This window comes from Onychomys torridus, chromosome 4, assembly GCF_903995425.1.
Source record: "Onychomys torridus chromosome 4, mOncTor1.1, whole genome shotgun sequence".
NCBI lineage: Eukaryota > Metazoa > Chordata > Mammalia > Rodentia > Cricetidae > Onychomys > Onychomys torridus.
Window position 1 is genome coordinate 92,397,842 of NC_050446.1, and position 12,669 is coordinate 92,410,510.

The window sequence follows — 12,669 nt, forward strand, 5'->3', positions numbered from 1 at the left end:
AAAAAAAAAAAAAAAGGATCCATTCAAAACTGCCACACTGAATGTTTACAGTGCATGATCATTTATCAGGCACAGGCGAATCAATCTGAACGGGCACAAAGAGCTGCAGATCCAGGGCTTGTCAGACTCATGGCTGCCAAAGTGGAGCAAGGTATGATGAGTGGTGTTCAGAAAACTGACCTCAGGTTTATTACAATGTCATGTTATTTCCGGTAAAAAAAAAAAAAAAAAAAAAAACGTAGAAGCCTGAAAATCTAAAAATACAAGTAAGGTACTACTACCCAATTAGTCACAAATAAGAAACTGGTTGATTAATTTCCCAAATAAAATTGATATAAATACTGAATGATCTAAGTGATAAAAAAAATTACCAAAACTAAAATTATAGAACCAATGACTAAATAGCAACTCATTCAAAACTTTTGCCTGAGTGAAATTATGTTTAAATGAATTAAAGGAATCTATTGCTAAAACCGAACAGAAACATTAATGTCCAGGCACCATGCAATTGCAGCAAGAAATTTCATAATTAAATGGAAGGTAACATTGTCTGGCTCTGCCTATCCAGCACCACCTAGATGCCATCAGCCTCTGTGGGAAGCTTAAACTTTCTGGCTTGCAGGCACCTCACCTTCCCAAGATAGACACCAGAGATGATCTTCTCAGCCTCCTTTCCAGTCAGGGTTTCAGCAGGTAACTTAGTAGCCACCAATCAGGCTCATCCACTCACTAGTATGAGACATAAGTGACCTGGGTTCCACTACAAAACCTGTTTGCTACAATGGAGGACAGTAGAAGCCTCAGTCTGCAGTCTCACATTCATGTACATGGATGTGTACACATGTGTACACACTTGTACACACATATTCACTGCATACACACACATATACAAGCAATTTTTAAAAAAGAATTCCTAAAATACAAGAAACATACTGTTTCTTTTTTTTTTTTTTTTTTTTTTTTTTTTTTTTTTGGTTTTTCAAGACAGGGTTTCTCTGTGTAGTTTTGCACCATTCCTGGAACTCCCTTGGTAGCCCAGGCTGACCTCGAACTCACAGAGATCCACCTGGCTCTGCCTCCCGAGTGCCAGGATTAAAGGCGTGAGCCACTACCGCCCAGCGAAACATACTGTTTCAAAGGTAAAAACTAAATTTCAGATGATTTCAATATATTCAGGAAGAAAGGAAATCGGGGCGGGGAGAGAAAAACAATCCCACCCCAAATCTAGGCTGGTCGAGATATGAGATTCTAGGAATGTCTTAGGTGGGTTTCTGTTGCTACATGGTGATGTTTACCATGACCAGAAATCAAGTTGGGGAGGAAAGAGTTTATTTGGTTTATATTTCCACATCGCTCTTCATCACTGAAGGAAGTCAGGACAGGAACCTAGACAGGGCAGGAACCTGGAGGCTGGAGCTGGTGCAGAGGCCATGGAGGGGTGCTGCTTACTGGCTTGCTCAACCTGCTTTCTTAAGAATCCAGGACCAGCAGCCCAGGGATGGTCCCACCCACCATGGGCTGGGCCCTCTCTCAATGATCACTAATTGAGAAAATGCCTTACATCTGGTCTCATGGAGGCATTTCTTCAACTGAGGCTCCTTCCTCTGATGACTCTAGCTTGTGTCAAGTTGACACACAAAAGAGCCAGTACACGGAAGTACTTCTAAAGTTGAGATATAATAACAATACCAGGTCAGAAGTAGGACTGGATTGCCAAATAATGTGAGGACAAAAGAGTTAGTGAATAAAATAGATCAAATATGACCATTAAAATACATAATTTGAAGTCAGGAAATGTTCCAAGTTTTATAAGTGGTCATTCCAAATAACAACAAAAAGTAGTATAAAATACCAAAAATACTGTTTAAATTGATACTATGCAGTTTAAAATATGTGAGGGATAAAATATCAATACTAACTAAGCCAATATGCCAAACTATATTAATCACAATTCACTGTCAGCATAACAAGAACAGCTAGAGAGAGGTACCATATACTGACTGCCCCAACAGGAAGGGGCTCACCCAGTTTCACAGTTAATAACTAAAATTACATCCGGGTGTCTAATTCTGCTACCAAAGTTTGTGTTAATAAACTAAGACAATTACTTTGATGAGCGAAGCTGAGGTGACCTCAGAATTTTGTGGTGTTTAGCAGTGTGTGTCACCCACCCCTGGCCTCCATCCCTGCACACAGCACCCACAGGGCCTTCAAAGGTCGTAATCTGTGAGGCTCTGACATTTGCTTTGTATTTAGAGAGGAAGAAAGGCTATTAGGTTTGTCCACACAGAATTTTTTCCAAGGAATTAATTGTTGACATTTAAAACACATGTTTCTCATTTAAAAATCTGATTTTCTAGCTTCTCTCAAAAATTTGCAGGATTCTGGCAGCCAGGGTAGTCACCAAGCTGAGGCCTAGCGTTCACCTGGTACAGCCTCCCCTGTGCACCGGTGTCACTGTGCATGGACTGCTCTCGAACCTCCAGTAAATGCTACCCTGTGCACCTGCGTGTCCTGCTCTCCCATTTGGCTGCAGGCCTCTGCACACAAACAGATGGCAGACGACAACGATGTGGGCAGGGCCCAGACATTCCAGTCCTATCAAATCCTTATTCAACATGGGGAAATGAAAGTCAGACCAGAGCGCCAAGTGCTTCAGGTAACACAGGAGAGCATGTTTCTTTGAGGAAATAAATTTGAAAACATTAGGATTTTATAAGGCAGAGAGTGTCTTCAAACTGGAAAATTGTAAATTTGTGCTAAGAGGTCGAGGGCATATAAAGATCAAGAAAGGTAAAGTCATTGACAGTCCGAGCTTACATACCTCAGAACTGGACAGTCCCGAATCTGTATCATCCAGGCCTTTCAAGAGTTCATCCAGCCTTTTCCTCTCTCTGTCAATCATAACCACTGGGCTTCTTGAACTCTTGGCCAACTACAGGATGTATTAGTAAGAAAGATAAACATGGAGTGCAATGTGCAGTCCAGTAAAAAAAAATTCTACAAAATAAATATACTAAGTTTTAAAATTTCAGAGATTAGTAAGTAATTTTATTTTACGATAAATCTTTTATAAATGGTCATTCTCCAAGCAGATATTTCCAGTATATGCAAGTCCTCTTTTATCTGTGTGTGTGTGTGCGCGCGTTGATGCATGCATTGGTTGCCTACAACATATATGTGGAAGTCAGAAGACAACTTGAGGGACCTTTCTCTCACTGTGTGGCCCCAGGAGTAGAACTCAGGCTTGGGGCAAGCACCTTTAACACAAAGTCATCTCACTGGCTCCAGGCAGGCCTTCCTTTTAAATTCAAAAGTCAGTTTTATATAATAAATTTTTTAATGTAAGCTACTTTCAAACTTCTTTCTCCAGATACATGGACACAGATGATAGATACATAGATATATTGACATAGGGATATAGATATGCAGATGCAGAAGCCTAAAAACATTGGCTGAGACACCAAGAAGGACTCTTGGATACTTCTGGTACCACCCATCCACTTAGTGAAACTGCTTTTAAATTTCTAGAATGTCGGGGCTGATCATACAAATCAGTTGGTAGGACTTGTGTCACATGCATGAAGCCCTTGGTTCACTCTCTGGCACCTCAGGAAGCTGGGCATCATGGTGCATATTTATAATCCCAGCAAGTTTGAGGCCAGCCTGAGCTCCATGAGACCTTATCTCAAAAATGAATTAATTCGGCCCCGGAACTCCCATCTGGACCAGAGGTGAGCGCCTAGGTTATAGTCAGAGAGGCACCTGCGCCTGGGTCCCACCACTGGACACAGGCCACTCTGGGAGGACCTGACCAACTTGGCCCCAGTTTCCTGCCAATCGGTGGGCCCTGCGGGAAGGCTCCCCTTTTCCAAGACTGCAGGCAGACACTGCAGTCTCCACACCCTGCCCTCACACTCATTTGCCTAGCTTCTGATAAATACAGCCACTTCCTGAGACTCAGAGACCAGCCCCAAGCTTCCATTCTGCCCTGGAACTCCCATCTGGACCAGAGACCAGAGGAACTCCCATCTGGACAAGAGGAGCTCCCATCTGGACAAAATAAGGAGACCCCAGAGACTTCCCAATACTCAGAGTCCAGCCCCCCAGCTCCTATCCGGCCAGCACTCTCATCTGGACCAGCGCTCCCATCTGGCACAGAACTTCCATCTGGACCAGAGAGAGGCTCCCTAAATCTGTCAACTTTCTCTGGACCAAGTACTCTGATAAGACCAAGAACGAACACAAGAGGAGATGGGCAGGCGTCAAGGCAGAAGAACATACAACAAAATAAAGAGCAATACAGCATCACCAGAACCTAGCCCTTCTCCAACAACTACACCTGAACATCACAGAATGGAAGAAGAAGAAGAAGAAGAAGAAGAAGAAGAAGAAGAAGAAGAAGAAGAAGAAGAAAACAACCTTATAAGTAACATCATGAAGAGGCTAGAGCCTTATATAGAAGAAATAAAAAATAAAGTAGAGGAACAGACAAACAAAAAATGGGAAGAAGGCTATAAAAAACTAGACGAAAGGACAATTAAAGCAGAAGAAAAAAATAAGTCCCTGAAAAAAAAAATCATGAAAAAGCAAGGGAGACAATCCAAGACCTGAAGAGGGAAATAGAAAAAATGAAGAAGACACTAGCAGAAGGAATGCTGGAAATAGAAAATCTGAGTAAACAAACAGGAACTTCAGAGGCAAGTATAACCAACAGAATGCAAGAGATGGAAGAGAGGATCTCTGGTGTTAAAGATACGGTAGAAGAAATAGATTCATCAGTCAAAGAAAACACTAACACCAACAAAGTCATGACCCAAAATGTCCAAGACATTTGGGACACCATGAAAAGACCAAACCTATGAATAATAGGGATAGAGGAAGGAGAAGAATACCAACACAAAGGCACAGAAATATATTTAACAAGATCATAGAAGAAAACTTTCCCAACTTAAAGAAGGAAATGCCTGTGAAGATACAAGAGGCCTATAGAACACCAAACAGACTAGACCCCCCAAAAAATTCCCCTTGCCACATAATAATTAAACAACTAAATGTACAGAATAAAGAAAGAATATTAAGGGCAGCAAAGGAAAAAGGCCAAGTGACTTATAAAGGCAAACCCTTCAGAATAACACCTGATTTCTCGATGGAGACTTTCAAAGCCAGAAGGACCTGGGCAGATATAATGTAGACACTAAGAGACCATGGATGCCAGCCTGGACTAATATACCCAGCAAAACTTTCAATTATCATAGATGGAATGAACAAGACCTTCCAAGACAAAACCAGATTTAAACAATACTTATCCACAAACCCAGCCCTACAGAAAGCACTAGAAGGAAAATTCCAACCTAAGGAAGGCAGATACACCCATGAAAACACAGGCAATAGATAACACCATAGCAGTAAACCCCAAAGAAGAGAAGTACACACACACTACCACCAAAAAATAAAAATAACAACAGGAACAAACAATCACTGGTCATTGATATCCCTTAATATCAATGGACTTAATTCACCTATAAAAAGACACAGACTAACAGAATGGATACGAAAACAGGACCCATCTTTCTGCTGCATACAAGAAACACACCTCAAATTCAAAGACAGACACCTTCCTAAGAATAAAAGGCTGGGAAAAGACTTTCCAATCAAATGGTCTTAAGAAGCAAGCTGGTGTAGCCATCCTAATATCCAGCAAATAGACTTCAAACTAAAATCAATCAAAAGAGATGATGAAGGACATTACATACTCATTGCAGGAAAGATCCACCAAGATGAAGTCTCAATTCTGAACATTTATGCCCGAAACTCAAGGGCACCCACATATGTAAAAGAAACATTACTAAAGCTTAAATCACATATAAAACCCCACACGTTAATAGTGGGAGACTTCAACACCCCACTTTCACCTCTGGACAGATCGGCCAAATTGAAACTTAACAGAGACATAATGGACTTAACTGATGTTATGGCTCAAATGGACTTAATTGATATCTACAGAACATTCCACCCAAACAAAAAAGAATATATCTTCTTCTCAGCACCCCATGGAACCTTCTCTAAAATCGACCACATACTTGGCCACAAAGCAAATCTCAACAGATACAAAACAATTGGAAAAACCTCCTGTGTTCTATCAGACCACCGTGGTTTAAAGTTAGATTTCAACAACAGAAAAAGCTACAGAAATCATACAATCTCATAGAAACTGAATAATGCTCAACTGAATCACCAATGGGTTAAGGAAGAAATAAAGAAAGAAATTAAAGACTTCCTAGACATCAATGAAAATGAATACACCACATACCCAAACTTATGGGATACTATGAAAGCAGTGCTAAGAGGGAAATTCATAGCACTGAATGCCCACATAAAGAAGCTGGAGAAATCTCACGCTAGTGACTTGACAGCACACCTGAAAGCCCTTGAACAGGAAGAAGCAAAGTCTCCCAGGAGGAACAGACGCCAGGAAATTATCAAACTGAGGGCTGAAATCAATAAAATAGAAATAAAGAGAACAATACAAAGGATTAATGAAACAAAGAGTCGGTTCTTTGAGAAGATCAACAAGATAGACAAGCCCTTATCCAAACTAACCAAAAGACAGAGAGAGAGCATCCAAATTAACAAAATCAGAAATGAGAAGGGGGACATAACAACAGACAATGAGGAAATCCAGAGAATCATCAGGTCATACTTCAAAAACCTCTACTGCACAAAACTGGAAAATCTAAAAGAAATGGATAATTTTCTGGATATGTACCACATACCTAAGTTAAATCAAGACCAGATAAACCATTTAAATAGTCCAATAACCCCTAAGGAAATAGAATCAGTCATTAAAAGTCTCCCAACCAAAAAAAGCCCTGGACCTGATGGTTTCACTGCAGAATTCTACCAGATCTTCAAAGAAGACTTAATACCAATACTCTTTAAATCGTTCCACACAATAGAAGCAGAAGGCATATTACCAAACTCCTTCTATGAGGCTACAATTACCCTGATTCCTAAACCAAACAAACATGCAACAAAGAAAGAGAACTACAGACCAATCTCCCTCATGAACATTGATGCAAAAATACTCAATAAAATTCTGGCAAACAGACTCCAAGAACACATCAAAACAATTATCCACCATGATCAAGTAGGCTTCATCCCAGGGATGCAAGGGTGGTTCAACATACAAAAGTCCATCAATGTAATACACCATATAAACAAACTCAAAGAAAAAAACCACATAATCATCTCACTAGATTCAGAAAAGGCATTTGACAAAATCCAACACCCCTTCATGGTAAAGGTCTTGGAGCGATCAGGAATACAAGGAACATACCTAAACATAATAAAGGCAATCTATAGCAAGCCAACAGCCAACATCAAATTAAATGGAGAGAAACTCAAAGCAATACCACTAAAATCAGGAACAAGGCAAGGCTGTCCCCTCTCCCCCTACTTATTCAATATAGTACTTGAAGTTCTAGCCAGAGCTATAAGACAACATAAAGAGATTAAGGGGATACAAATTGGAAAGGAAGAAGTCAAGCTCTCCCTATTTGCAGATGACATGTTAGTATACATGAGTGACCCCAAAAATTCAACCAAGGAACTGATACAGCTAATAAAAATCTTCAGCAACATTGCAGGATACAAGATCAACTCAAAAAAATCAGTAGCCCTTCTATATACAGTAGACAAACAGGCTGAGAAGGGTATCAGAGATACATCACCCTTTATAATAGCTACAAATGATATAAAATACCTTGGGGTTACGCTAACTAAGCATGTGAAGGACCTATATGACAAGAACTTTAAGTCCCTGAAAAAAGAAATTGAAGAAGATGTCATAAAATGGAAAGATCTCCCATGTTCCTGGATAGGCAGGATTAACATAGTAAAAATGGCGATCTTACCAAAAGCAATCTACAGATTCAACACAATTCCCACCAAATTACCAACACAATTCTTTACAGATCTGGAAAGAATAATACTCAACTTCATATGGAAAAACAAAAAACCCAGGATAGCCAAAAGAATCCTGTACAATAAAACAACCTCTGGAGGCATCACAATCCCCAACCTCAAGCTCTACTATAGAGCTACTGTAATAAAAACAGCTTGGTACTGGCATAAAAACCGACATGTGGACCAATGGAATCGAATTGAAGACCCTGACATTAACCCGCACACCTATGAACATATAATTTTTGACAAAGAAGCCAAAAATGTACAATGGAAAAAAGGAAGCATCTTCAACAAATGGTGCTGGCATAACTGGATGTCAATGTGTAGAAGGCTGCAAATAGATCCATATCTGTCACCGTGCATAAAACTTAAGTCCAAGTGCATCAAAGACCTCAACATAAATCCAGCTACTCTGAACCTGATAGTAGAGAAAGTAGGAAGTACTCTTAAACGCATTGGTACCGGAGATCACTTTCTAAATATAACACCAGCAGCACAGACACTGAGAGAAACAATCAATCAATGGGACCTCTTGAAACTGAGAAGCTTTTGTAGAGCAAAGGACACAGTAAACAAGACAAAGCAACAGCCTACAGAATGGGAAAAGGTCTTTACCGACCCCACATCTGACAGAGGGCTGATATCCAGAATATATAAAAAAAACTCCAGAAATTAGACATCAAAATGCCCAACAGTCCAATTAAGAAATGGGCTATAGAACTAAACAGAGAATTCTCCACAGAGGAAGTTCAAATGGCTGAAAGACATTTAAGGAATTGCTCAACATCCCTAATTATCCAGGAAATGCAAATCAAAACGACTCTGAGATACCACCTTACACCTATCAGAATGGCTAAGATCAAAAGCACAGAAGACAGCTTATGCTGGAGAGGATGTGGAGCAAGGGGAACTCTCCTCCACTGCTGCTGGGAATGCAAGCTTGTACAGCCACTTTGGAAATCAATATGGCGCTTCCTTAGAAAATTGGGAATCCATCTCCCCCAAGACCCAGCTATAGCACCCTTGGGCATATACCCAAGGAATGCTCAATGATACCACAAGGGCATTTGCTCAGCTATGTTCGTATCAGCTTTGTTTGTAATAGCCAGAACCTGGAAACAACCTAGATGCCCTTCAACTGAAGAATGGATAAAAAAAAAATATATGGTACATATACACAATGGAGTACTACTCAGCAGAGAAAAACAATGACATCATGAGGTTTGCAGGCAAATGGATGGATCTAGAAAAAATCATCCTGAGTGAGGTAACCCAGACTCAGAAGGACAAACATGGTATGTACTCACTCATAGGAGAATACTAGATGTAAAACAAAGATGACTAGACTGCTACACAACTCCAGGGAAGCTACCTAGAAAACGGGACCCTAGGAAAGACCCAAGGATCACCCAATGACAGAGAAATGGATGAGATCTACATGAACAACCTGGATGACAGTGGGAGTAATGAAGGGCAATATTTGAGGGAAAGAAAACTTAGGGGAGCAGGAGATCCCAGCTGGATCAAGAACAGAAAGGGGGAATGAGGAATAACAGACCATGATAAATGAAGACCACATGAGAACAGGAATAGGCAGAGTGCTGGAGAGGTACCCAGAAATCCACAATGATATATCCTCTGTAGTCTGCTGGCAATGGTGGAGAGAAAGCCTGATCTGACCTAGTATGGTTATCAGATGACTAAACACCCTAACAGTCGTCTTGGAACTCTCATCCAATAACTGATGGAAGTGGAGGCAGAGATCCTCAGCCAGGCCCAAGATGGAGCTCCAGGTATCCAACTGTCGAGAAAGAGCAGGGTCTGCAAGAGCGTGAATTGTTGAATCCAAGATTGCAAAAAGCACAGGGACAAATAGCCAAACGAATGGAAACACATGAATTATGAACCAAGGGCTGTGGAGCCCCCAGGTGGATCAGGCCTTCTGGATAAGTGAGACAATTGAATAGCTTGATCTGTTTGGGAGGCACCCAGTCTGTGGGACCAGGATCTGTCCTTAGTGCATGAGCTGGCTGTTTGAAACCTTGGGCTTACACAGGGACACTTTGCTCAGCCTGGAAGGTGGTGACAGGACCTGCCTGTACTGAATCCACCAGGTTTAAATGAATCCCCAGGGGTGCCTTGATCCTGGAGGACATGGGAATGGAGGGGAGGGTCTGGGGGGAAGGTGGGGGTGGGTGCGGGAGGGGGGAGGACAGGGGAACCCATGGCTGATGTATAAATTTTAAAACACATAATAATAAAGAAAAAAATTTAAAAAAATAAAAAATAAATTCATTCATTCATTCATTTCTAGAATACCATATAAGGCATTTAAATAAAGATTCTATTGATATTGTTAAAAGGAGAGAAGGGGAATCTAAACTGAAGCTAAATTTCCACTATTCTTGGAAAATGAAACAGTCCATTAGGATCCAACGGGCCAGCAGAAACAAAGGCAGATGAAGGTGGAGATGGGTCCCTGAAGTTACACGAACATGGAGCACAGAAGACAGAGAGTGGCAGAGCCCAGCCTGGCCGTGGCAGATGGCCTCGGGAACCAAGCTGCCTGCAACGGCATTGCCAGTTATGAGAAGATCTTGAAGCCTGAGTTGAGGACGCAGCTCTCTGGTCTTGCTGATGTTTTACCAATGTGGTTTCCCTGTGACGAGCTGTCCAAGTAGTCACTGGGAAGCGCCTGTCTACCCACAGACGTTCCTTGTAGAATAATTATTTAGCATTCTGGGCTAATAAAGGAGTCCCTGTGCCCTTAACTGATCTGTGTCTGCCTTAAAGACAAACCAAACCAGGTTTCCTGAACTGTGGTGCACCGAGGATGAACCCCTGAATCAAGGATAGTGACCAAGCGCTGGGATATCAGAGTGGGGGACAGGAGGGAGGTCCAGAGGAGAGACCAGAGCAGGGATTAGAGGGAGGTAGACTACCAGCTGGTCTCTCTGCCAGCCTGGCTGCTCTGCCAGGAATGTTTTCCACTCCAAATTGTAAATGCAGTCGCTACAATATCAAGTCTTGTAACAAAAATGAGTCAATAAATAAACACACGTAAGCACACTTTATTGATGTGCAAGCTAAAATCTGGAGGGGAGCTTAAAGCTCTTTCCATTTCAGAAACTAGACTATTTCTGAATGAAAATTCTAGTTGAAGCCAGCAGTTTTGAAAGAGATAGAATAGGATAGAAGGAGACAGGACAGGGCAAGATGGGTGATGTGATGTAATTAGACTACAGAGCCTCCACAGGCATGTGTACCCACATATGCACACATGCACATGCACCACCCACACTCACACACACAGAGACAATGAATAAATCACACACCGGGACCCTCTCTGCACTGGCTCACTCCCACATTGTCGCTTGAATCGTGAGATACCCACCTCAATGTTCCGCTTAATAAAGTCCTGGCTGGGCTTCCTCCTAAGCTCAATCTTTTCTGTATTGGAAAGGGGTTTCTTTTCTGTTTTGATCAGTGGCTCATTTTTTTCCACATCACAGGTAAAATCTAGTATTGAAAAAGTTCAAGATGATCTCATAATTACAATTGTGAGTCATACCAAAAATTCATTTTAAGTATACATTAAAATATATTTTAAAAACACATATAGAATAAATAATTTTTAAATTCATGACCCAGAAACATAATATGGACTCTTTCCTTGTTTTAGATTTATTTTCTCCCCATCTTCTTTAAGCCAGATTTCTATCAGTGGCAGCCTACTTTTTAAAATGCTTTTTTAATTAACATACAATTATATCATTTCCCTTCTTCTCTTTCCTACCTCCAACCCCTACCACCACCACCAGGTACCTGCCTTGCTCTCTCTCTCTCTCAAATCATGGCCTCTTTTCCTTTAATTGTTGGGATATATATATATACATTGAGATGCAACCTGTTCAGTCCACATAAAGTTACTTGTATGATGTGATTTCAGGGCTGACTACTTGGTATTGGATAACCAATAAAGAGGCTCTTTCCTGAAGAAAACTATTTCCCCCTCTCTCACAACCAATCAAAATGCAGAGAACAAATGATGGTGGGGTGTTCAACCCCAAGTGATATATCTACAAGACAACTCCTGCACCTGAGGCTCACAGAGTGTTATGGAAGAGGAAATCCTTTCTGTATTTGAAAAAGGTTTCTTGTCTGTTTTGATCAATGGCTCATTTTTTTCCACATCACAGGTAAAATCTAGTATTGAAAAATTCAAAATGATTACATAATTATAGTTGTGAAAAAAGACCCTAAGATCCAGAGGAACAGGAAGTCTACAGCCTACTTTTTAAAAACTATCATGCAAAATTTCAAATACCCAGTAATAGAATGCAATAATGAAGTTTCAGTAAGTAACTTTAACATGGGTCAACTCACAAAGGATTATATGCCACATATGTTTGTAATGCTGTGATTGAACCTAGGACATTTCATGTCTTAGACAAGTTCTCTGCCACTGAGCTACAACCTCAACCTTTATGTTGCACCTTAAACCCTAGCTACTTCTTCTTATCTGTCCATTACTATAAATTATACCAAGTCCCTTCATCCATAGCTATTTCCATATACATCCAGCATCCTATGTGGTAATCTATATAGTCCCACAAATTAAACATACCTTTCTTGATAGTCTGCATGCAATTTTCATAATTTTCTAGAGGAATCTGAGTATGAAATACGGAGAAAAAGGTG

The 12,669-nt window shown here is 40.7% G+C and overlaps 1 protein-coding gene across 4 annotated transcripts in view; it reads right to left on the reverse strand.

The window, feature by feature from the left end:
* Fsip1 (fibrous sheath interacting protein 1) overlaps positions 1-12,669 on the reverse strand; it is a 131,359-nt gene that overhangs the window by 101,368 nt on the left and 17,322 nt on the right. For all 4 annotated transcript variants that reach the window (XM_036186406.1, XM_036186405.1, XM_036186404.1 and 1 more), the window contains exons 6-8: positions 12,596-12,669; positions 11,363-11,487; positions 2,825-2,935 (exon numbers count right to left, since the gene is read on the reverse strand). The exon at positions 12,596-12,669 is cut by the window's right edge and continues 28 nt beyond it. In XM_036186406.1, the coding sequence (XP_036042299.1) occupies positions 2,825-2,935; positions 11,363-11,487; positions 12,596-12,669 (310 nt within the window). The remainder of the gene's footprint in view (positions 1-2,824; positions 2,936-11,362; positions 11,488-12,595) is intronic.